This window comes from Festucalex cinctus, chromosome 15 (genome assembly GCF_051991245.1).
Source record: "Festucalex cinctus isolate MCC-2025b chromosome 15, RoL_Fcin_1.0, whole genome shotgun sequence".
In the NCBI taxonomy this organism is placed as follows: domain Eukaryota; kingdom Metazoa; phylum Chordata; class Actinopteri; order Syngnathiformes; family Syngnathidae; genus Festucalex; species Festucalex cinctus.
In genome coordinates, this window is record NC_135425.1 from 20,842,735 (window position 1) to 20,864,768 (window position 22,034).

Below are 22,034 nucleotides of genomic sequence, written 5' to 3' on the forward strand. Positions count from 1 at the left end.
CATCCGCCGCACGGCTAATGGCTTCTTAATGTAATGCAGTCGGGGCCTGTCAAGCATCACACCGCATCGCTGCATTGCACCAACCGAGCTGCCTCTTTTTTAGTCTTTAGGCATGCCTACATGAAATGAAGGGAATGAACCGCTTTGCAATAGCGTATCTACTGACTCAATACCACGTGTCAGCATTTGTCAGCAATTTGTGTTACCATTTGTCACTGTATTCACAAGTTGCAAATGGGTATTGTTGCAAGTGTCAAACATACATTTCGCTTTGTCCAAGAGTGGGGGAAAACGGCATAGCTAAGCTACGCACGTTCATTATATAGTGAACTTGCTTTAGCCTGTACAGTAAATACACAGTAGAGTAAATATTTAATATAGTTTATTAAAAGATGTTTGAGAAACAGCAAAACTTTTCGAAAAATTGGCCGTAAAATCAGGCATTTTAGCCCGCGACGGTCATAAAAAATGGCCGCAAAATACTTAAAATTTGCAGGAAATTTTGCGCATTGCGATCATCGAGTGTGCGTGTGAATGTTCCGACATGAACTTGACATTGTCATTAGAAAGCACCCCCGCCCCACAGTGTTTAGCCGTGCTCGTTATCCAGCCGCAGCTGATAGCTAGCTGATAGTAAGGTAGCTTAGCATACTGTATATGTCTATCTTAACAGATTTTGCCTAAATAGGACCCAAATTAGAGGTTTCTTTCACAGTTTCTTGCCATTTTTGTCTAAAACATCTAATTTGGGTGGAGCATGGTGTCAAAGTTTGAGGATCATTTCAAGTATTCAACATTAGCATGCTCTATATTTATTCTCTACTTCCACCCCTCTTAGTAGCATCAAGCATGTAAAACAATTCCTGGGATTTAAAGTTCAATTTCCTTCTGTTCAATACTGTATAGTCAAATCCCCTGACAAGCTTCACCCACATTTTTTGTTCTCGCGTCTGACAGGAAGTTCTTCTTTTGTCTCGATTGAATCTTCATTACCGGAATTGTGCTGTGATCTTTGGCAGGAGAGCGTCGTGAATAGAGAGCAGGGTGTGTGCGCCACGTTAGAGCAACAACCTCACGCAGGGGGTGTGAACGGTGGAATGAAATGGCGAGGCCGGATTTAACACGTACCGTCAAACAAGGGAAAGCCATTATTTCTAAGATACAAGGCGGTAATATTTATCGTGTCTTTTGTTTGAACATAAAAAATGGTTACATTTTGTCATAAGAGAAAGAATATCCCCTATGCGTTATATTAAAAACATCTTAACCGTCAATAATTTGCTTAATTCTAATATTTTTTTTAGTTTTCATTACAGTCGGCCCAGGAGTGATTTCCCTCTCAACCATGATGCCTCTGTGCTTGGCCCATGCGTCATTGGCCATAGTCGCTTTTGTGACCTACTGTCCTCCTCCATGTCCAGCTCATTAGCATGCTAATAGTGTCCTGTGGCTGCTTTTTGTTCCTCGCTCGTCCTCCTCCCTTGGCTTTCTGTCTCGGCGTACTACTTCTTGCCCTTGCCGCAACGGCGGCGGCGTATAAATCATCAACGGAAAAAGAAAATGAGAGAAAAAAAGGAAGGTTCCTCGCTTCGTTGGGCCAGCTGTTTCCCGACCGACCGACCGACCGACCCGGGGCTCACTCATCCACACACACGCGGGTGGCATTACCAGCTGGGCGGCAGGGCAACAGCATGTGGCTAGCTAGTAGCTACAGGCATAACACAGCAAACAACAGCATTGTGCTCTTATTGTTTTTGACAACCCCAATTCTACTGAAATGGGGATAAAAACAAGAATATAATGATTTGCAAACCTTTTAATTTGATACTCAGTTGAATGCTGTTTATAACCTGAGTGGCTAATTACTAGGGATGTAACGATATCATCCATTATCACGATATGAACGTCACGATATTGTTTGGGGTTGGCAATATTTAAAAAAAAGATCACAACATTGTAAGAAAAAAAGAGCTCATACTAAAAAAAAAAAAAGCACAATATTGTGCTTTTGTACATAACAGCAATGCATATAAACCACCTACAATCGTGACTAACAATAATGAGGCACTTACTTGCTAATGCAAGCACACATTGATCGCTTCACAAGCAAATTAGATTCCCCTTCATCTGACAATTAGCATAGATTTTAAACATAGAAGGCCAAAACATCTCTAATGAAAATTAAATTGCACTAATGAACTTGTCACTAGAGGGTGCTAGAATTGCACAAATGGACATCAACCTGACTTTTTTTTTTTAAACAGATTTGTTCCTTTTAAATATTGTGAACATGACGACGATGATATTGTGGCAGTTTTAATATCCCGATATCACGATATTGCCCTAATCGTTGCATCCCTACTAATTACCACTGCAATTATGGCTCATTAATTTCAGGCTACCTTAGATAGATCTTCACATTCACACCTATTTAAACCCTTCACTTCATCCAAGCTGCATATCCGGAGTATGATCACCGACGTCATATCGAGAGGATGATTCGTCTGAATGAGCTGTTCTGCCCTACATGGCCGCTCCATGCGGAACCTCCATGAAAAAGCCCCGCAGCTCGGCACGCTGACACATGAACAGACACTTTATGACAGCAACCCCCTTAGTTTTGAACACGCGGCGGCAAACCCAAAAAGACAACCAAATTCCGCCCTTTGATTCTCGCCTGCGAGCCGCGCCAAAGTGGAAGTATTCTTAGAATCCTCCGCTCGCCCCAATAGCGCCTGTCGAACTTAGCATAAAATATGCAGGCACGTCTTAAAATAGGAAACTTTGCCTTCACACTGAGACGACACGGATTTTTGTCAGGGTAAACAAGAGGCGGCGGGGAAGCAGCTGACATTTAAACCATTGATGGTAACCGCGCTGAGATGTGGCGAGAACGAAACGAACAGCGGAGAGGAGGCTTCTGATTATCCACCGAGTGAAAGTCCAATCCGCTTTCGTCAGTGCCAAGAGTGTGTGGCAGGAACATATAGAGAGGGGGGAGGGGCTAGAGTTCATGCAACGTGTATCTGTGTGCGGGGGTGGTGGTGGGGGCAACCTCTGTGTCCTCGGGGATGCCTGATCCACGCCTCGACTCCCTCCAGCAACCAGATGAACGCTTACATAACGGCAGCGGGGCTGACGAGCGGCCAACGCTGCCTAATGAGAATCTGCATTAATTTGACTTCAAGAGGCATCCAACGCACGGCCTCGGGCGCAACTCAGTATGTACGCGAACTGTTTGCCTGACCACGGGTTTGGCGACCAAGGCAGTTGGCTACACGGAATGTAGAGATGATGTACGACGTCAATAATTCCTTTTAAACAACAACTACAAAAGTATTAATAGAAAGTAGATTAAGTGCAATTTCTAAGAAATTGCGTGGGAATGCTGAAAGCTGAATGCTAATAGCTGAATGCTAAACTGAATGCTTATGAAGTAAATTGAAGGCTGACGTGAAAACTCAAGTCAAGACTTGACTTGACTTGTCACTGAACAGTAAATTGAATGCAATAAATTTAATGTGTTAATCGAATGGCAATGAAAGCTAAATTGTGAGAAAATTACAAGTGATCAATTGTTGCTGAATCATAAATGAAAAGTTGAAATGCAACACCCTGGACTGGTTGCCAGCCAATCGCAGCATCATTTTTATTCTTTACTCCATTCTTTGTTTTTTACATTATGCACAACTCCCATTTATTGTGTAATAATCTTATTGTAACATGTATTTGTTACATGTTTTGATGCATTTTTATGCTTTATAAGACATTTAGGTCTGAATTTTGGGAGGCTTGGAACGGATTAGGGCATTTACATGGAAAATATGTCTCTACTTACAAAATATTCACCTTAAGAACTTTCTCCCGGAACGAAATAATTTCGTAAGTAGAGGTACCACTGTGTAGCCAAACGTGCCATTAACTCTTTTACCACCACACGTTATCCAAAAAACAACCCAGGCAGTTCCGGCCGATTTCAAGTGTTTTAACTCCTCTTTCAAGCCAAACAGAAATATATTGTGTGCTTTTACGACATAAACATGTCAGCTTCCATTCTTTCAAACATCTTCCATTCTTTCATTACCAAAAAACTACCTCATACATCTCATACACCTTGAGCCCATTGAAAAGAGATACAATGCTGCCATTTGCTGGCCATAGTTAGCGGATGTTTTTGATTCCACAACCCATTGACCAGGCAGAGCTTCACGAGACGTTGCACTACCCATTGATTAAAAAAAAACAAAAAAAAACGTAGTTGACGTCGATTAACGTTTATGGCAGCATACATCATGATTTTACTAATCGTTATTAAACGTTTCTGGCAGTAAAAGAGTTAAATACAATATAATACATTTTGAGCCCTCTATTTCATGAGTATATTTTTTTCCCATTAAAACCCTGACGTATATCATCTGACACATGCAGTGCTACGGATAATCCAATAGAGGGCAGTATCACCCATCTGATGGCTTGGGGTATATTTTTGTTGATTGTACACGTTTTCCTGTCAATTATTACGTTTTCCGCAGTTTACTGTACATTTAAAATCCCTTCATGATCATATATCCAGCCAGCCTGATAGGCCTTGCTTGGTCTTACCTCCGAAGTAGGACCCGTCAGTCAGCTTCATCTCCTTGTTGAACTTGGTGATGACGCTGGCGACGCCGTGCTGGATGAAGTACATCTTCTTACCGACGGTGCCCTCGCGAATGATGTAGTCATTGGGCTGGAAGACCTCAAACTTCAACTTGCTTAGCATCCCCGTCACAAAGTTGGGGTCGGCGTTTGCAAACAGCGGCATGGTGGCCACCAGCTTGCGGCAGTTGAAGTTGACAATTTCCTGGCGGGAAAAAAAAAAAAAAAAAAAAAACAGACAAATGAGATCCCGGGAGAGATTGTGGCGGGAGGGGGAAAAAAAAAACTTGGAAAATCACTTGCCGCTCCAGCTGCTATTATCAGGCGGCACAAAATGAACTCGACGCATATTGCCGCTTTATCCCTAAAACCTCTAAAGCACTGCTGAGGAAAACATTTTGGCACTGCTGTCAGATCTTGATGAGTTCTGCCCCATCCCAGACCCCCGGCCCAGCTGGAGATTAGGTGTTTGTTTTCCGTTTACCCCCAACGGGGCGAAGATTGAAAGCTGCTCGGCACGTGTCGTGCGGTTGACTTCCTCACCTCCCTTTTGCCGCCCTTGCGGCATAATGGGACATTAACAGAGAGCTACGTAACCTCTGGGGCTACGTAACTACACGAGGGCGAGCCGCATGCCGGGGGCGATGACCTCAATCACCGAGCAGAACTAACGAATCGGATAGTCAGCGGTTTTCATGCTTCAAGGAGGCCTCTTGGCTGCAAACAATCTTTGCTTTACACAATACCTATTTAAAGATGTGTCACATGCCAAGGGAATTGAACAGTCATGATATTATGTTACATAATGCGCTAAACATATTATTCAAAGATTAGTATGCCACTCAGCTGAAGATACGGCTGCCAAATCCGCTACGTCGATCCGTTCTACCTCACCTGTGAACAGAATGTTTTCACGACAGCTAGCAACTGTGTTTCCAAATTACTTGCACACATGGGACGGGTGAAATATTGCGATTCATCGTTAAAGATCAATCAGTTTTATGATCAGGGATTAGAAATTAGAAGAATAGAAAATTGATATTAATTTCATGCATTTTTAAGGAATATTGTATATTTATATATAGTTCTTTCTTTAAAATTATCTGTGATTCTTCTCTGGGGAAAATTTTATGTATCAAAAGTACCAGTGGTATCAGCAATTTGCAGCAATTAGCATTAGAATATAGCTCGGTTTCAGCATTATTCACAAATCTGTTTAAAACTGTGGGGGAAAACGGCTTGTTGCAACATGGCCATGGTTGATCTCTTATACTCTGCTGCCACCTGCTGGCCGTTTTTGTAATAACTAACATTGCTTCAACCGTTAGCTTCAGTTCAGAGGCTGCATCAAAGCCTTCTGTTTGCGCTAGCATTAAAAAAAAAAAAAAATAAAAAATAAAAAAAACTTTTAAAAAACATATAAATACGTCTGGGGCACTGGTAATATTTAAAATAGAACATATTTATACGTCGTTGGGAGCTAATGAGTTCATGTGTGGTGGTGATTTTTTCTTAACAAGCCTGTGTTTTCCCATTTTGTGTATGTTTTGTCAACAAACGATTGTGTCGATTGAGAAGGAATTCATGGCTATACATCCTGTATTTATAAAGTGCATTTTCCTGAGTGAAAACAGAAGACCCTGCCTTCAACTCATTCCCCATTTTTATTTTTCACATCAATCCATATCCGAGCAAATCTTTCTTATTATTTAGCAATCAAGTAGTGGTTTTCTTTTATTGTTTTCACGCTGAATTTACCTGCTTCAAAAGTGGGCAAGCAGAAATATAAAATACAAAAAAAAAATTCTGACGGTTATTCCTAATATTGGCACCTTTGCTGTTTTGATGCTTCCCGGGTGGTCACACTTGCTGGAGCCAGCAAAGTCAGCGGTGGCTTTTAATCTTGCGATAAAAACAACACGCCAGATTCTCCGCATAGTCCGCTGAGTGGAGAGGATCCTCGCTCCCACTACGACACCCGCACCCACCTTTCCCCACCCGTCCCCACGCTTCCTTCCAAATTTGGCCGTGGAGGCGAGGTGCCAACAACCGTCAGGTGGCCGTCAGCCAACCATCCCGACTCAGAAGTCTGGATTAGATGTACTTCACCGGGGCACGAGAATCCTCACCGCGAAAAATTTCCTGCCAGGGATGTTCAAACTGGGCACGTCCATAAAATCAAGTATTTCGCAGTGAAATGATGATGTAAGCGCTTGTGTGACTCAGACTGTCTTTACTCGCCAGTCCCACGGGGCAGATTTTTTATTGTGTGACGCTGTCACCAGGCAGATTTCGCCTACTCTGCATAGTGGACAAAAAAAAAAAGCCCGTAAGGATTTTCCGCATTGTAAGTAATAACCATAAATCCGCTGCTCGTCCTTCCTCCACCGCAAGTGTCCGGGATCTGCGGCATTCGACCCTGCGAGCGAGCGAGCGAGCTTAATGGGTCTGCATGGGAGACCGTCACGAATGCCACGCTTGCATGGGTTTTTATGGCGCTCCTCGCCCATATCTGCCGAGTGTAATTACTCATGTAATCCTGTGGATATGACGAGCGGCAAAGTAGAAAACTGATCAATGGCTTCGCCATCAATTTCAATATGGCTGATGCATATAATACGACGTATCTGATTATTATCGATCTTTGCCAGTATAAAACTGAGACGGGTGCACTGTTGTTAACGTCAAACTTCGGTTCGTACGTGTTATTGCTGAGCACGGATTAAAAAAAAATGATGCAGAAGCAATTCCAAAGGGCTTTTTAGGGAGGAAGATTTTTGACAAAATTAATCACACAAAATGCAAAAGGAACCGGGACAACCGGGAACAAAATTTGGCCCTTCAAAACAAAATGGCAGACTGTCTTTTTGGACGGGAATTCTTAAAATCTTTTTTGCAATGAAATTGTGACGTCCCATTTTCCATCCCTAACCTTAACTCATTCACTCCCAGCCATTTTCACAGAAGCAATCCCGTTCGCTCCCGACTGTTTTACTGAATTTTGACTGATTTTGCAAGGCCCACAGAATATTGTGTTCTATTGCTATAAAAGCAACCTATCAAAAGAAAGATTAAAGTCTCTTCTTTCATCAGGAAAAAAAAGTATGTTTCTGTTTCCGTTCTGCAGCAACTAGCATTAGAAGAGATCTAAGTTTCATCAGTTTTCACAAATCTTTTAAAATTCAAAGTAATTTAGCTTTTTTTCTAGATGGCCCTGCTTGATCTCCTTTGCTCTGCTGCCACCTGCTGGCCGTTTGTGTAATAACTACCATTTCTGCAACTGTTCTTTGCAGTTGAGAGGCTGCATCAAAGCCTTCTGTATGCTCTCGCATAAAAAACAAAAAAACGTATAAATACGTCTTTGGGACACTTAAAACATTTAACAAATACATATTTACACGTTATTGGGAGCAAATGAGTTAAGTAACTTTTCCTCACCTCTTTGAGCGGGTCATTGAGTTCGCTCAGGATGTTGTCCTCATCGAAGATCTTGCCCTGGTAGCGGTGTTCATAGTAGTCGTGTATCTTTTGCCGCATGTCCGCCGGAAGCTTGTGGAAGGACATGTATTGCTCCACTTGTTTGTACTGCAAAGACAGACAAGAAGCAGACTCGTATGAGTTTCAGTCAATTCCGTGTTGGTGTTGATTTAAATGCAAAACACAAGTTGTGATCTAAGAGAGTTTTGTCTCTATGCTTCTATATGTGGGAGGGAGGGGGAGTAAAAGGGGAAGTCAGGTGTTGGTGAGGGGGAGTAGAAACAAATCGCTCCCCGAGGCTACGTCAATCCAAGGTTGCATTTGCCATTATTTCAAGCAAGCATGAAACTCAATGCTGATGGGCAGCAAAGACGTGATCTTAATGTGACGTAGTGAGCGACTGTACATGCAACATCCTACTGACATATTCAGGTTACATTCCTCACTGTTCACATCCATTGTACAACAAAATCACAACGATTTTTGTCCAAGAAGTGAAGTGAAAGGACTTTTGCGCTGTGGCTCATGTTGCCGTCTTTCATTTCACACAAAGTCTATTTGTAGCGTAGTGGTTGACATAACTGACTTTAAATTCTGGCCACTAATAGTGTAGTGGTTCACATGACTGACTTTCCCTAGGCCATTGCTAGAATAGTGGGTCAACTAATTAAATTTTTTTGGTAGAGTGGCAGCACATTGGTTAGTCAGCCTCCGTAAAGTCGTGAGGTTGAGCGACATGACCATGGAGGTATTTAAAAAAAAATGTGCTGGTTAGTCCTGCTCAGAGGGCTTGCAAACAAAAACAAAAGGAAAAAAAAATGTCTAGACCGCAGACATCTCGCATCCATGGCCACCATCCAACATGGCCGTCCACAATTCTGCCGACGGCCCGCTGAATTTCAACCGAGCCAACACAATTTACATATTGAATATTTTGTAATGTTAATGAGAAAACGGCTCATTCAAAATCAGACATTTCTGAAGGGCCGTCCTGCTGATTTCCAACCCAAATTATCTTGCAAACCCGATAAAAGGACATTAAAGCTGATGAATAATAAATTGTGGCACGGGACTTGACAAAATGATCAACTTTTCATATTTTAATGGCCCATTTTGGAAAATTCACTTCCAAAACTCGGGCCATATAATTAAAGCTAATCCAGCAAGCTGTTCAAATACTGATGTCAAAAAAAAAACAAAAAAAACAAAAACAAAAAAAACAAAACATTCATCCTTTGCGGTTCCAAACTGGGATTCTGAATATTGCAGATTATTTAACACTATAGCTATTAACTTTTCACACCTAAATCACATATTTGGCAGCAAATCTTCCACAATTTGGGCCATATAGTGTAAGATGATGGCCGGTACTTAGCTAATAGGTGTCCAAATTGATATCTCACACCAAAAGCTAATTAGCATTAGCTTTATGGCGCTAATGTGCTATCTATCTATCTATCTATCTATCTACCTACCTAGCTACCATTTATGAAGATCACATTTATTACAGTCTTGCGGGGTTTTCACAGGGTGGGAAAGCAATGAATAATACTTTAAGAGCATCTCAGCTCTAATTAGCATTAGCTTTATGGCGCTAATGTGATTATGCGCTTCAAAGGGGGCCATGAGGGATTAGCGTAAAGTTACTTTAAGTCAATAAACAGGGTATGAGTGAAAGCTCTCGTCCAATCGTGCAATTCCGAAAAGTTGTGGTGAAAATATGTTTAAGTCCTTGAGTCTCGTTTTTTTTGTTTTGTTTGTTTGTTTCTAAGACCTCATCACCCAGCATCAAAATATTTATGTCGCCCATTTTAAAAAACCCGAATACAAACAGATATGGAAGCGGATGTACCAGGATTATGTCTCACAAATGTACAAGATTGCCGCACAGTTTATCTTGTGCATTCAAAATTAAGTACGTATATGCAAATACAATATATTAATTTGGCATGTGCAATGTGAGTTAGCGAACCTGAGATGAATTATGATATCTGATTTTGGGTCTTTAAATAACACATCTGTGCAAACGGTGTGTATACCGGTAATTATGATGAGGAAATTTGATTTGACTTAATGTACTCGCATCTTTTAAATCAAAAAACAATTTTCTGGTTCATTTTTTGTCGTTAAACTTTTCTTTTTTTTTTTTTTTTTTAAACTTTTGAATAGTTTAAAGGGATACTTTACTTATTTAGCCATTTTCGCAGTCAAACATTAATATTTTGCCTATAATAAATGTGATATTTTCATTATCTTTCATGTACAATTAGTACCTTTAAAAACACATTTTGCAACTTGCTGTCGACTGAAAATGACGTCACAAGGGCTCAGGTAACCAATCACAGCTCAGCCTGTGAATGTCACATGACTAAACCTAGAAAACAGGTGAGCTGTGATTGGTTACCTGAGCCCTTGTGATGTCATTTTCAGTCGACAGCAAGTTGCAAAATGTGTTTTTAAAGGTACTAATTGTACGTGAAAAATAAAGAAAGTATCAAATTAATTATAGACAAAATGTTAACTTTTTTATTGCTATAATGGGCTAAATAAGTGAAGTATCGCTTTAAAACTTTTATTTATTTATTTATTTTACAATAATTGTGTACTGTACTGTGAATTTTCAAACTACGAAAAAAGTACACAATTTTGAAAAGAAAAAAAAAAAAAGTTATTTGAGGGAATGGACCAAGTCCTCCCCCACTTCGTCATTAATAAGTTAATAAGTTGAAATTTGAAAGTAAAAAAATCAGAAAAAAATTCCCCCTAGGGAAGTTTACATTTGCATTATTAACACAACTAAAATGGTTCCCAAAAAAGGAAGTCAGATGGACACAAATGGACAGCAAAGAGGACAAGTTAAAAACTCAGGGCTCCTGACTGCCTCTAAATGGTAACAAAAGCATGTGAGTGGGGTGAAATAATCGAAAAAAAAAAACAATCTAAAAATGTTTTTACATGGTCTTTCTTGACGAAATTTCTCTGAAATGTAACAATTTGACCCCGTGACAACTTCCCGCTTACCTTCTCCTGATACTGCCGTCGCGAGGAGTCCAGCGACTGGATGAGCGCGGTGGCGTGGCCCACGAACATGGCGTAGCACGTGGCGCCCACGATCATGCTCAGCATGGTGATCCACAGGTCCGACATGCTCACCGGTGCCCGGGCGCCGTAGCCAATGCACAGCATGTGGCTCATGGCTTTGAAGAGGGCGTACGAGTACTGCTTGCCCCAGGACACGTTCTGCCAGCGTGGGGAGAGAGAGAGAGAGAGAGAGAGAAAGACGAGGCGGAGGCGAAGTTACTGCGAGGCCGGGCTTTCTCCTTGATGGATCACTGAACTTCCACGCTTAAAACATACACTCCATTCGCCTCACAGCCTCACCATGCCCTTTACTACAACTTCTCCTGCTTCTTTTCTACCTGCCCTCATTCTTTTCCCATTTGCCGAGGGGGTGAAAAACCGTTCATGTCGGCAGTGCTAAAAAAGAACAACTTGCATTATTTACACATCTGAGGCATCTTTTTTTTTTTTTCTGAGAGAAGCAGAAGAGAGCTTCTCTTCCCCCTTTTTTTTTTGCATACTCATTCCAAAAAATGGCCGGCGGAGCACACACAAGTTCTGTTCAAGTGGGCAACAAAGCGTTAGCATGGCACATTTTGCTTTTTCTTTGAATTTCCCCCGGGTGAAGAAGAAGAAGAAGAAGAAGAAGGAGGAAGAAGGAAGAAGAAGAAGAAGAAGGAAGAAGAAGAAGGAAGAAGAAGAAGAAGAAGAAGAAAGCTTAAAAAAGGCGTCTGTGGTTTTTCTTGACTTCTAATCTAACTTTGTGACATTTATTTCAACTGCTTGACAATTAAGAGATAATGTAGCAAATCATTTTGAAATGTTCCAACTAGAGCTTTATTGTTTTCAGATTTTAACCTTTATTGGCATGGCTGTGAAATTATTAATGGCCGTTATTGTCAATTTTTGGATGGCAAAAGATCTTAGCAAATTTGATGAGATCAAAGTTCCGAAGTGATTAAAGGATTTGATTAAATTTGCATTTCACTCTTTCACTGGCTTTTTAAATCAATGCTTATTCCAAACAAATTTCACAATACACCGCATCAAAGTATTTTGTAAGTTTGCCTTTCTTTCCAAAATTGATAACTGTTCATGGATGCTATTGCCCAGACCATTTGAAGCCAGTTGCTAACCAAATCAGCAGCACCTGTCTCTCAGATGAGCTTTCCACCATTAAACTGCTAACCAATGTGCTTCACTTCTGTTCCATTTTTGCTCCACAATTTACATTTTAATACAAGACTTCCAAAATTCCTAAAAGTTGACCAAGAGAGACCATGTGAACGCCATTGCTAACCAAAATAGTAGCATATATTTTACTTACTTTTACTCATATAAGAGTTTTTTTTTTTAATCGCACTTTTGTTTTAGTTGTTTTGTGGGGTCTGCTGTATTGTGTGATGTTTATTTTATTACTTACCTACTTATGATATAAATTTTATTTCTGTGGTATAATTTTTTGTTTTACCTGTCTATTGCAGGACTATTTTTTTTTTAACTTAATGTACAGCACATTGTATGCAACAATGATCCTTTTTAAGTGCTTTATAAATAAAGTTGTGTTGCATATTAAAGTTTCTTTTTTTTTTCAACAATTACGATTATATTCTTGTAATATTATGATTTTTTTTTTATCTTAAAAACTATAATTTTATTCTGAAGATTGCAAAATATTTACCTTACCTACAAAAAGTAATAATGCATTCAATATTATACATTTGAAAAATAATTTTAAAAAGATGCCTTTTAGTCCAAAAACTGACTTTTTTCATAATTTAATTTTTATTAAAAAAAAAAAAAAATACAGATAAAAATAGATAAATAATACGTGTGGGACATATGACTTCTCATCTTTAACTTAACTTTATCCTCGTTAGATTACAGCTTCACCCCCAAAAAATGTTCTTAAGGTTATGATTTATTATTCCAAAATTATGACTTTATTCTTGTTTGTTATATGGCTTCCATCCATCCATCCATCCATCCATTTGACCGCTTATTCCTCACAAGGGTCGTGGGGGGTGCTGGAGCCTATCTCAGCTGGCTTTGGGCTTTTGGCTATGTTTTACTAATATCGCTTAGATTAATTTATATCATGAGAACTCAGTCCAGATTTTAATCACCTTCTTCTTATGAAATGCGAAACACGTTATTTCATCTTCAGTGCCACGAATAGCACGAGAATAGTCACCCATCCGGTGTGTCCACTGTCCAGCTGTGCGTCGCTCTCTCTTTTTTTTTTTGGCCCTGTCGACTCACCATCAATCTGACTAAAGCTGAGCAAACACAGTGAGCCCACGTGGCGCGATAAGATGCCATATAAGGGGACGGCACTGGTGCAAAGAATGCATGCAAAATGACCGTTGGGCTACAGTACACAGTTGGGGCGGGTACTCGACATACTGAACTGTATATCCCAGGATGGAGGGAAAACCCCAATTATAATCCAATCAAAATAAACATCTCTCAAGTAGAGATCTCCCTTTTCCTTGTCAGGGAAAACGGTAATAAATGTAAGTACCAGATACTGTAAATAGATGTGGTGTATTTCATGTGGTTTCCTCCAATATAAAGCACAATCATTGTTACAACTTTGATACTATTGGAAAAAAAAATGCGGGTAAAATATATACCGGTATTAGAAATAACTTTTTCGTCCAATTCCTTTGTCATTTGGTGGATTTTTTATGGCAGCATTTGTATTATTTACTTTTTTTTTCTTTTTCATTTCTTAGTAACGGAGGGGTTTCCTTCCAATAAATTAATTATTAAATATCAGTGTATTGTGATCCTATTGTTGGAAAAACTTAATGTTTTCTCTTTCCCAGTTATATATAGTGTGATAATGTCACGACGTTTCCATCTAATACATCAATTATTGCAAAATTATTGTGATATTATCGGTATGTTGGAAAATACAGAAATATTGTGATGCATAGATATTGTTTCGTATAGTCTATGATTTCTTTCCCATATTTTAGCGTATCGTCACTGTATCATGCTACTTTCTGTATTGCTTGACAATATCACAAGAATATTGTATCATAAATGATGCTGTGATTACCACTCCTCGCTACCATGTCCCAAACCAGGATCGTCAATATTCATGTTATTATTGTATTGGATGCAGTTCAGTCCAACTGGGGATTTTGCAAGTGACAAAAATTCAACAGCTAATCATCATGACTCATCACTTTTCATCTGCTAATTAGTGGCTTCTAAATGAGATAAATTAGAACATGTTTCTCATTATTATTTGCCACCCTGGTTTCTTTGGATAAGATGTTTTTTTTTTTTTGGCCAAAGTAACTGACCATATTTTTTTTTTTGCTTCTGTCATGAAACCAACACTGAATATTCCATTTTGCACAAAGACCGGAACACAGGAAGCAGCCGACCATGCCGCCAGAACAAATAGCATTTGCGAGGTCGTGAGGTGTCCTTTGCACGCTTTGGCTGAATGGTTGTGTTGACAAAATTTGCATGGTTGGAGAAGCAGGGGAAGATACAAAACTTTTCTTTTTGTTGTTGTTGTGCCACTCTGAGCTGACTCACGGCACCTTTTCGCCTCATTGTCGTGCGGACGGAGAAGAGCTGCGTCGGCACCATGTTGCGCATTGTCATCGCTTTGTCGTGCATTTGTGTTTGCACTGCGGGTCACATACGGGCCCCTGGGAATTGCATTGTGTGGAATTGTTGTGATTTGTTATATTGTTCATAAAGATGAGGTTACTATTTTGGTATAAATTTGTACCGGTACTTACGATTCAAAGACGAAACTGTGCAAATGATAATAATAACTAGAGAGTGCAATTTATGTAGAAATTCATCACCCAGCTCTGACTGGTGTCACACATTCCAGTCCAGCATTAAGTTAATAAGTCCACTGATATGTTAGCTTACAAATAAAATTGATATAAGCCCAATTAAACTTAACAATAACTTGAGTGTATTTCACCATTTTTTTATTGTGAATGAACGACTTTACTTGAATCTTATGTGACAGTTTTATTTGAGTCAGTGAATGTGTAGACTGCTACATAACGTGTCACGTGCTGAGGTTGGATCCCAAAGCGCAGACACAAATACGATTTTAACTATTTATTCACATCGAGAGGCGTGGAACAAAATAGACTAGACTAGAAACAAAGAGAGTTGCACAGAGAGACAGTGGTAATAATTGGACAAACACACTTCTCAGACAGCTACTAAAGAAAGCGAACCAATCTGATTGGTTGCGAGTAAGGATTAAAGATTGACATCACAAAGCTCCTGACATCACATAGCTGTCACATAACTTAAAACCAGTTGAAACTAGATGCTGTTACATCAATTCCAAACAGATACATGACCTCAGTTCAAATGACCAGGTAAAGGATTAAAGATTCTTGACATCACATAGCTTAAAACCAGTTGAAACTAGATGCTGTTACATCAATTCAAAACAGACACTTGGCCTCACGGTCAATGAACCCAAACTTAACAGGTCATGAACCCAAGCTTAACCCTTGCGTGACCCAGACATGACATAACGTTAGCTTCTACAGCTAACCGCTCATTCGATATTTCCGCTAGTAGAATATTTCCACTACTATGTTAGCTTGCATGGCTGATATAAACCAAAATAAACTCAATCATTAGTCTACTTGAGCTTATTTCACCAACTTTTTGCGAATTAGGGACTTTTATTGCATGTAGACTGCTATACGTAACGTTAGCTTCTCCGGCTAACCGCTAGCTAGTTCACTACATTTTGATCAATCTCCAAGAAAACGAAAAAGGAGATTAGCAATGGAGTGTGAAGTGCAGTTTTTGCTAAATATAAAAGTCTGTTATTAACTCTTTGACTGCCAAACGTTATCCAAAAAAAAACCAATGGTGCCAGCCGATTTAGAGTATTTTCACTCATATTTCAAAGCAAACAGAATATTGTGCAGTATGACGACATAAATACGGTGGATACCATATGAAAGATTGAATTCGATTCTTTCATGAGGAAAAAAAAGTATGTTTCTACCTTATTCCGTTCTTTAGTAATCACCATTTGAAATTAGGTAATTGGAGTGACATAAGCGAAAATACAAAAATATTAAGAGTAAAACAAGCTTTTTTGTGAAAAGATACATTTTTTGCACAACAGTGACTTTGACACTAAGACGTTGCGCTGCCCATTGAGAGAGAGAAAAAAACAACGTAAATTAACGTTTTTGGCGGCATTCGTTAGGATTTTAGAATACGTCATTAAACGTTTTTGGCAGTCAAAGAGTTAACAAGATTTTGGCGGTAATTTCACACAGTTTTTATGTTGAAATGCTGATTTATAAAGCTTCAACACTTGTGTGTACATACTGGGTTATTATCTGGCAGAGTTCCTACTTTAAACGGGCCAGAAAAAACAAATGCAGTTATTATTTTTCAGACCACTGCTCCTAACTAACCTAATTTGTGTTCCTTTTTTTTCCTCCCCCCCTTCCGTGACTCACTGCGAGCCCTGCAAAATGACGAGGCCAATTATACACTTTGTACATATTGATTTTGTTTCACCAGTCAAACGGCATGATATTTTCCATCCCTGAATCATCGGGAAGAATTGCAGGGATTGAAAGAATCTCTCGTCACGTAATGCTCGGTCATCCGCGTGCGTGTTAGTGACTCATTGGTGTATTAACACATCTTCTCCAAAACACAGCTTCCTCTAGAAGTGGGGCTCCTAACAAATGAGGTGAACGCAGCAAATGTATTCAAGCGGCTTGTTCTAATTAAACACCACATGTATGCTGCCAAATTAGCAACATGGCTGAATATTCATCCGGCAGCTCAGCCTTTGTTTTGTTTAAAAAAAAAAAAAAAAAAAAAAGTGGAGGGCTGACTTCATTATCACACAAAAATCGCATCTCCATCACTATCAAAATGTTGCAATCGTCCACATGAACCATTTTAGAGTTGAACAGATTTTTCATTCAACGTATGGGACGTTGAGATCAAATATATTTAGAAATCATAATCAGCACATTGTAATCAGCACTAGGGCTGCACAATATATCGAAAAAATATCGATATCGCGATATTGGCCCTTGCAATATGCATATCGCAAAGGCATGCAATAAGTTTTGTACTGAATTTTATGCTTTTTATATGAATTTGACCAGTCATATGTTAACTAAAATGTGCATCGCTACGCAATAGTTGAAAATTATCAAGACATAATTACAATTAATTAACTAAGATTACATAAAGGTTGCTTATTTTGTCGCATGAAAAATGTTTTTCTTTCATTAGATAATAAAAATATAATTTCTTTAGGTACATGTTAAATATCGCAATAATATCGATATCGCTACGTTCGGCAAGTATATCACATATCGCATGTTTTTCCAATATCGTGCAGCCCTAATCAGCACATATGATTTCCCTGAAAAATAGTATCATAAACCAGTGACGCACTAATTTGTGTCCTGCCTGAACGGGCAGATAGCAAACAGTACTTAGACTTTTGCTGAAAAGTGTCTTTCAATGGGCCAGACCAGTAAGCACTTGACTGCAAAATGCAAAATAGGAGGTTGAAATATTCCGCCTATGGCTGTAAAATGGTCAACTGAAATGCTGCAACCACAATGCTTTTTTTTTTTAAATTTTTTTTTTTACTTTTTTAAAAAATCGTCAGTAAGAGGATAGCATTAGCACAACCCGAATGGTCAGAATGGTCGCCTATGCCTGAATTTGGGCCAGAAAAAACCCTGATATCATTTTTAAAAAATCATATAAGAATACGGTTCTCCGCCTAATAGACAGCCCCAATTTTTAGCTTACCGTAATTGTGTTTGCTTACAAAAGATTTGACTCCAAAATATGAAAGTCTGAATTCAAATGCCAAATTATATTACATAAATTCTCCCCTTATGTTCCAGCATTAGCACACAAAACTGTTCCTCTAATGCAATCATATAACTCGCTAAAAATCAACAAGCTGTCACATGGCTAAAACAGAAAAGTGACGCACAATATTCATTTGCCAATTATGTAAGCGAATGAAAAAGAAAATCTGTTCTAACTGACAGTGCACAGAAGGCAGAGAGGACTTATAACCCATGAGGGAGGACGCGTACCGCTTTACGGTTCCAGACGCCGATGTTAGCCGTCTTCTGGGATGTTCAGCGAACGTCTCATTCTCCGACATGATTTGGCTCGGGAAGGTCTGTGATGCCGACGACCTTCTGCGGCTTCGCTTCCCACTCGTGCAGCCGCTACATTCTCGCTCCTTAAAGACGCTCGCTCCTTATCTCGCACACGTTTGACATCTTGACAGCCCGGGTGGAAATAATGCCCTTTCCTACAAACACACTTGGGCGTCTTTATCGGCCCAGATGAAAAAAAAAAAACTCCCCAAACAAAACAAACCCACACGATCTTTGGAATCGAATAACTAGAACTAACTGTTGGAAAGCTCAACTGTAAAAATGTGTGCGGCATTTCTAGGGCTGTCAAAGTTAAAGCGTTAACAGATTAATTAATCACAGAAAAAAGTGAAATTAATCACATATTAACGCAGATTAATCGCACTATTTTTTTGGACCGCACTTGAGCCTTGAACGTAACGGCGGATGGTTACATTGAAGGTCGCGCAGGTCAGTGATTAGGTCAATGCACGGCATTTCCTACGTCAGTTGTTCCAAGATGAGCGGGGTGACTCCAGTTGGTGTGCTCGGTGGTAAATTTCACTTTAAAAAAAAAACACCCCGACGGGACTTTAGATAAAACAAAAGTAATTTGCGTTTAATGAATTGCTGAATTGCACCCAATTGTTATGATGCTGTTACGTTTTGAGCAATACACGCATGCATGCAATTGCGTACATTAGGGGTGTGAATTGCCTAGTACCTGACGATTCGATTGGTATCACGATTCACAGGTCACGATTCGATTCGATACCGATTAATCCCGATACGAATTCATAAACCGATTGTTGCGATTTTTTTTTTTTTTTATTCAAATTTGGAAAATAATATTCAGTAAACTTGTACTGTGTATGATTTGGATGAAAATGTATTATTTATTTATCTGAAACTTCAGTCTTATCCAGGTTGTAATCTGTTTCATGTTTGAACAGCATTAAAATAAAATATTAAGGCTTAATGTTCCGTTCATATAACATTCTTCCATGCTTAAAGTGTGAACCCTAACCCGAAGTAAGACATTTTGTTGAATATTTTTCCATTAAAAATGGAAGTTAAAAAATCGATTCAGCCGCCTATCGAATCGATTCGAGAATTGCGCGATGTAGTATCGCGATATATTGCCGAATCGATTTTTTTTAACACCCCTAGCGTACATGCATTTAATCAATGTTTGCAAATGACATTCAGATCATAAAATGCGTTAATGTCAAAATATGACGGTAATTTGTGTTTATTTTATATTACGCAAATATGCGAGTAATTTAGCTGATTCATCGTAATTAATCCAAATTTAAAAGTGTGATTAATCAGATTAAAAATTGTAATCGTTTGACAGCACTAGTTATTTCCAATGATGATCTAATGAACGCGACTTCTACCACCACATTGTTAGGATTCCACCTCCTACATTGTAAGTGTCCGTGACAGGTCTAAATGGTCTTTAAATTTTTTTTAAAAAAAAACACAACCACAGATACCCCCCATATTTTGATCATATTTAACATAATTTCTTTGAAAGTTTTGGACAAGGAGACGACAAGAGTCCTTAAGTGTACACAGTCATTACGACGGGCCACATTGCCCTCTCACCTGCCAGCGGCATTATCTTGTCTGCTGATTAAGTCGGTGCGGTTGCTTGGGAGTAAGAAGCTACTCTAAGGCCATTAGTCAAGCTGATAACGCCGCAACTGGCCCACTCGCCACTATCGCCAAGCCCTGCTGGCCCGGACTCTCCTGAGTGCCGAGCACGGTGCAGGCAGTTCAACACCACCAATGACGTAATTGTTTGATTTGACGCAGTCACGTTCTACATTCTTACGGTCAATCCTATACAGTTAGCATAGTGGTGCAGTTAGCATCTCACGTTGGCTTCGGCTTTACAACTAGAAAACTGAAGCAGCGCCACAGAAGAAAAAACAAACATAAACAGTAATTAATCTTTCTGAAGTGTCGCCGGAAGCCCGGCAGGTAAATATATCTACTTTTGCGAGTTTTAAATGATCGTGCATTAAAAAATATACATCTTTACATTGAGTGCTAAAGATACTTGAAGGTGATTATTCAATTGACGCTATATTTAAATCTTGCTAGAAGCTGGCAGCTAAGTCATAAAGTTATGGGGGGGGAGAACTTGCTATTTTTATGAGAGTGAAGTTGTACTTTTTAATGTTGATGAACAACGAAATTTTATGAGAAAAAGGGTGTCATTTTAATTGTATTTATTTAGTCATTCTAACCACAAAAAAGACTAATATTAAAAATAAACCAAAAACAAATTAGATGAATAAAAGTGTATTTGTGGCAAAACGTTGTAATATTAAAACCAACATTTTACAAAAGGAAAGTCAGAACGCTACCAGGGAAAACTTGACTTTTACAAGGAAAAATATAATCATATTAGAAAGGAGAAAAACAGTCACCAAAATTGTGTCATATTGCAAGAAAAAGTTGTCATATTACGAGAAGAGTTAGAATAATAATAAAGTTGTAAATTACAAAAAAAAAAATACATGAGGAAACTTACAATTTCATGAGAATTATGGTAATTGTACAAAGATTTTTTTGATAATATGAGAACAAGATTTTATGAGAAAATAACATCTCAGTTTTAAAGAATACTTTGTAATTTTATTTTTAAAAAAGTTGTCATGTAAAAAGAATACATTCTTAAATTTACAAGAAACAAGTGATCATAAGTTAATTTGATAAAGTTGTAACTGAAAGAAAATTGAAAATGATTTTTTTTTTTTTTTACAATTTTTGTATTTTTATTTTTTACAACAAAAAGTCTTTAGGCATATCTTCATGAAAATTAACCATACTGTAAGAAGACATTTGGTATTTTACAATCATAAAGTTGCAGGAACACTTTGTAATTCTCCAAGAATATAGTTATCACTTCACGAAAGAAAAATCACATGAAAATAAAGATCTTCAAATGGTGGCGGGGTACCTTTTTCCTATTTGGGCCATTTCAGTTACTGTAATAGAAATATACGTACCATGATAAACAAATATTATATATTATGAGTATTTTCGGTCCCTGCGATTGGTTGGCAACCAGTCCAGGTTGTCCCCCGCCTACTGCCCAGAGCCAGCTGAGATAGGCGCCAGCAGCCCCCGCGACCCTTGTGAGGAATAAGCGGTCAAGAAAATGGATGGATGGATGGATGAGTATTTTCGGTTTAACACATTCATTGCCAGACCAGCAAAAAAAAAATAAAAAAAAATGCATCATTTGACGTCTTTTTCCGTCAATGGCAGTGAATGAGTTAAATGTTTATTATGCTTTCCAAAATTGCATGTGGGTCCGCTTCAAATACTCTCGTGCCCACCCCTGACTGAAAGGGTTATAAAAGCCATTTTAACTTCCGACATGAGCTCTTGTTGGGAAACCTCCCGTCGTGGCAAAAGTGCTTGATGCAAATGAGGCCTCGCGGGGTGCAGCTAATTAAGTCTTTTGCATGACTCCATATTGATCTGCAGCGGGCTAATAAGTAAGATTTATTCCGAGCGAGAGGTGCAGTGCAAATTTAGGCTGCTCATTAGGCTTTTTTGGATGACTTTGTCATAGTTTAATAATGTGTGGCGAATGGAATGATGGTGTTTGCATAGTTTACATAAGAGGAGTACATTAGAATGAACGAATGGGGAAAACGATTCTTGTGTTTGTCTTTGAAT

General features: G+C 38.9%; 1 protein-coding gene across 1 annotated transcript in view; it reads right to left on the reverse strand.

Annotated features, from left to right (window-relative positions):
• hcn1 (hyperpolarization activated cyclic nucleotide-gated potassium channel 1) overlaps positions 1–22,034 on the reverse strand; it is a 78,671-nt gene that overhangs the window by 16,205 nt on the left and 40,432 nt on the right. Inside the window, exons 4-6 of the mRNA XM_077497331.1 lie at positions 11,137–11,355; positions 8,077–8,223; positions 4,603–4,843 (exon numbers count right to left, since the gene is read on the reverse strand). Of these exons, the coding sequence (XP_077353457.1) occupies positions 4,603–4,843; positions 8,077–8,223; positions 11,137–11,355 (607 nt within the window). The remainder of the gene's footprint in view (positions 1–4,602; positions 4,844–8,076; positions 8,224–11,136; positions 11,356–22,034) is intronic.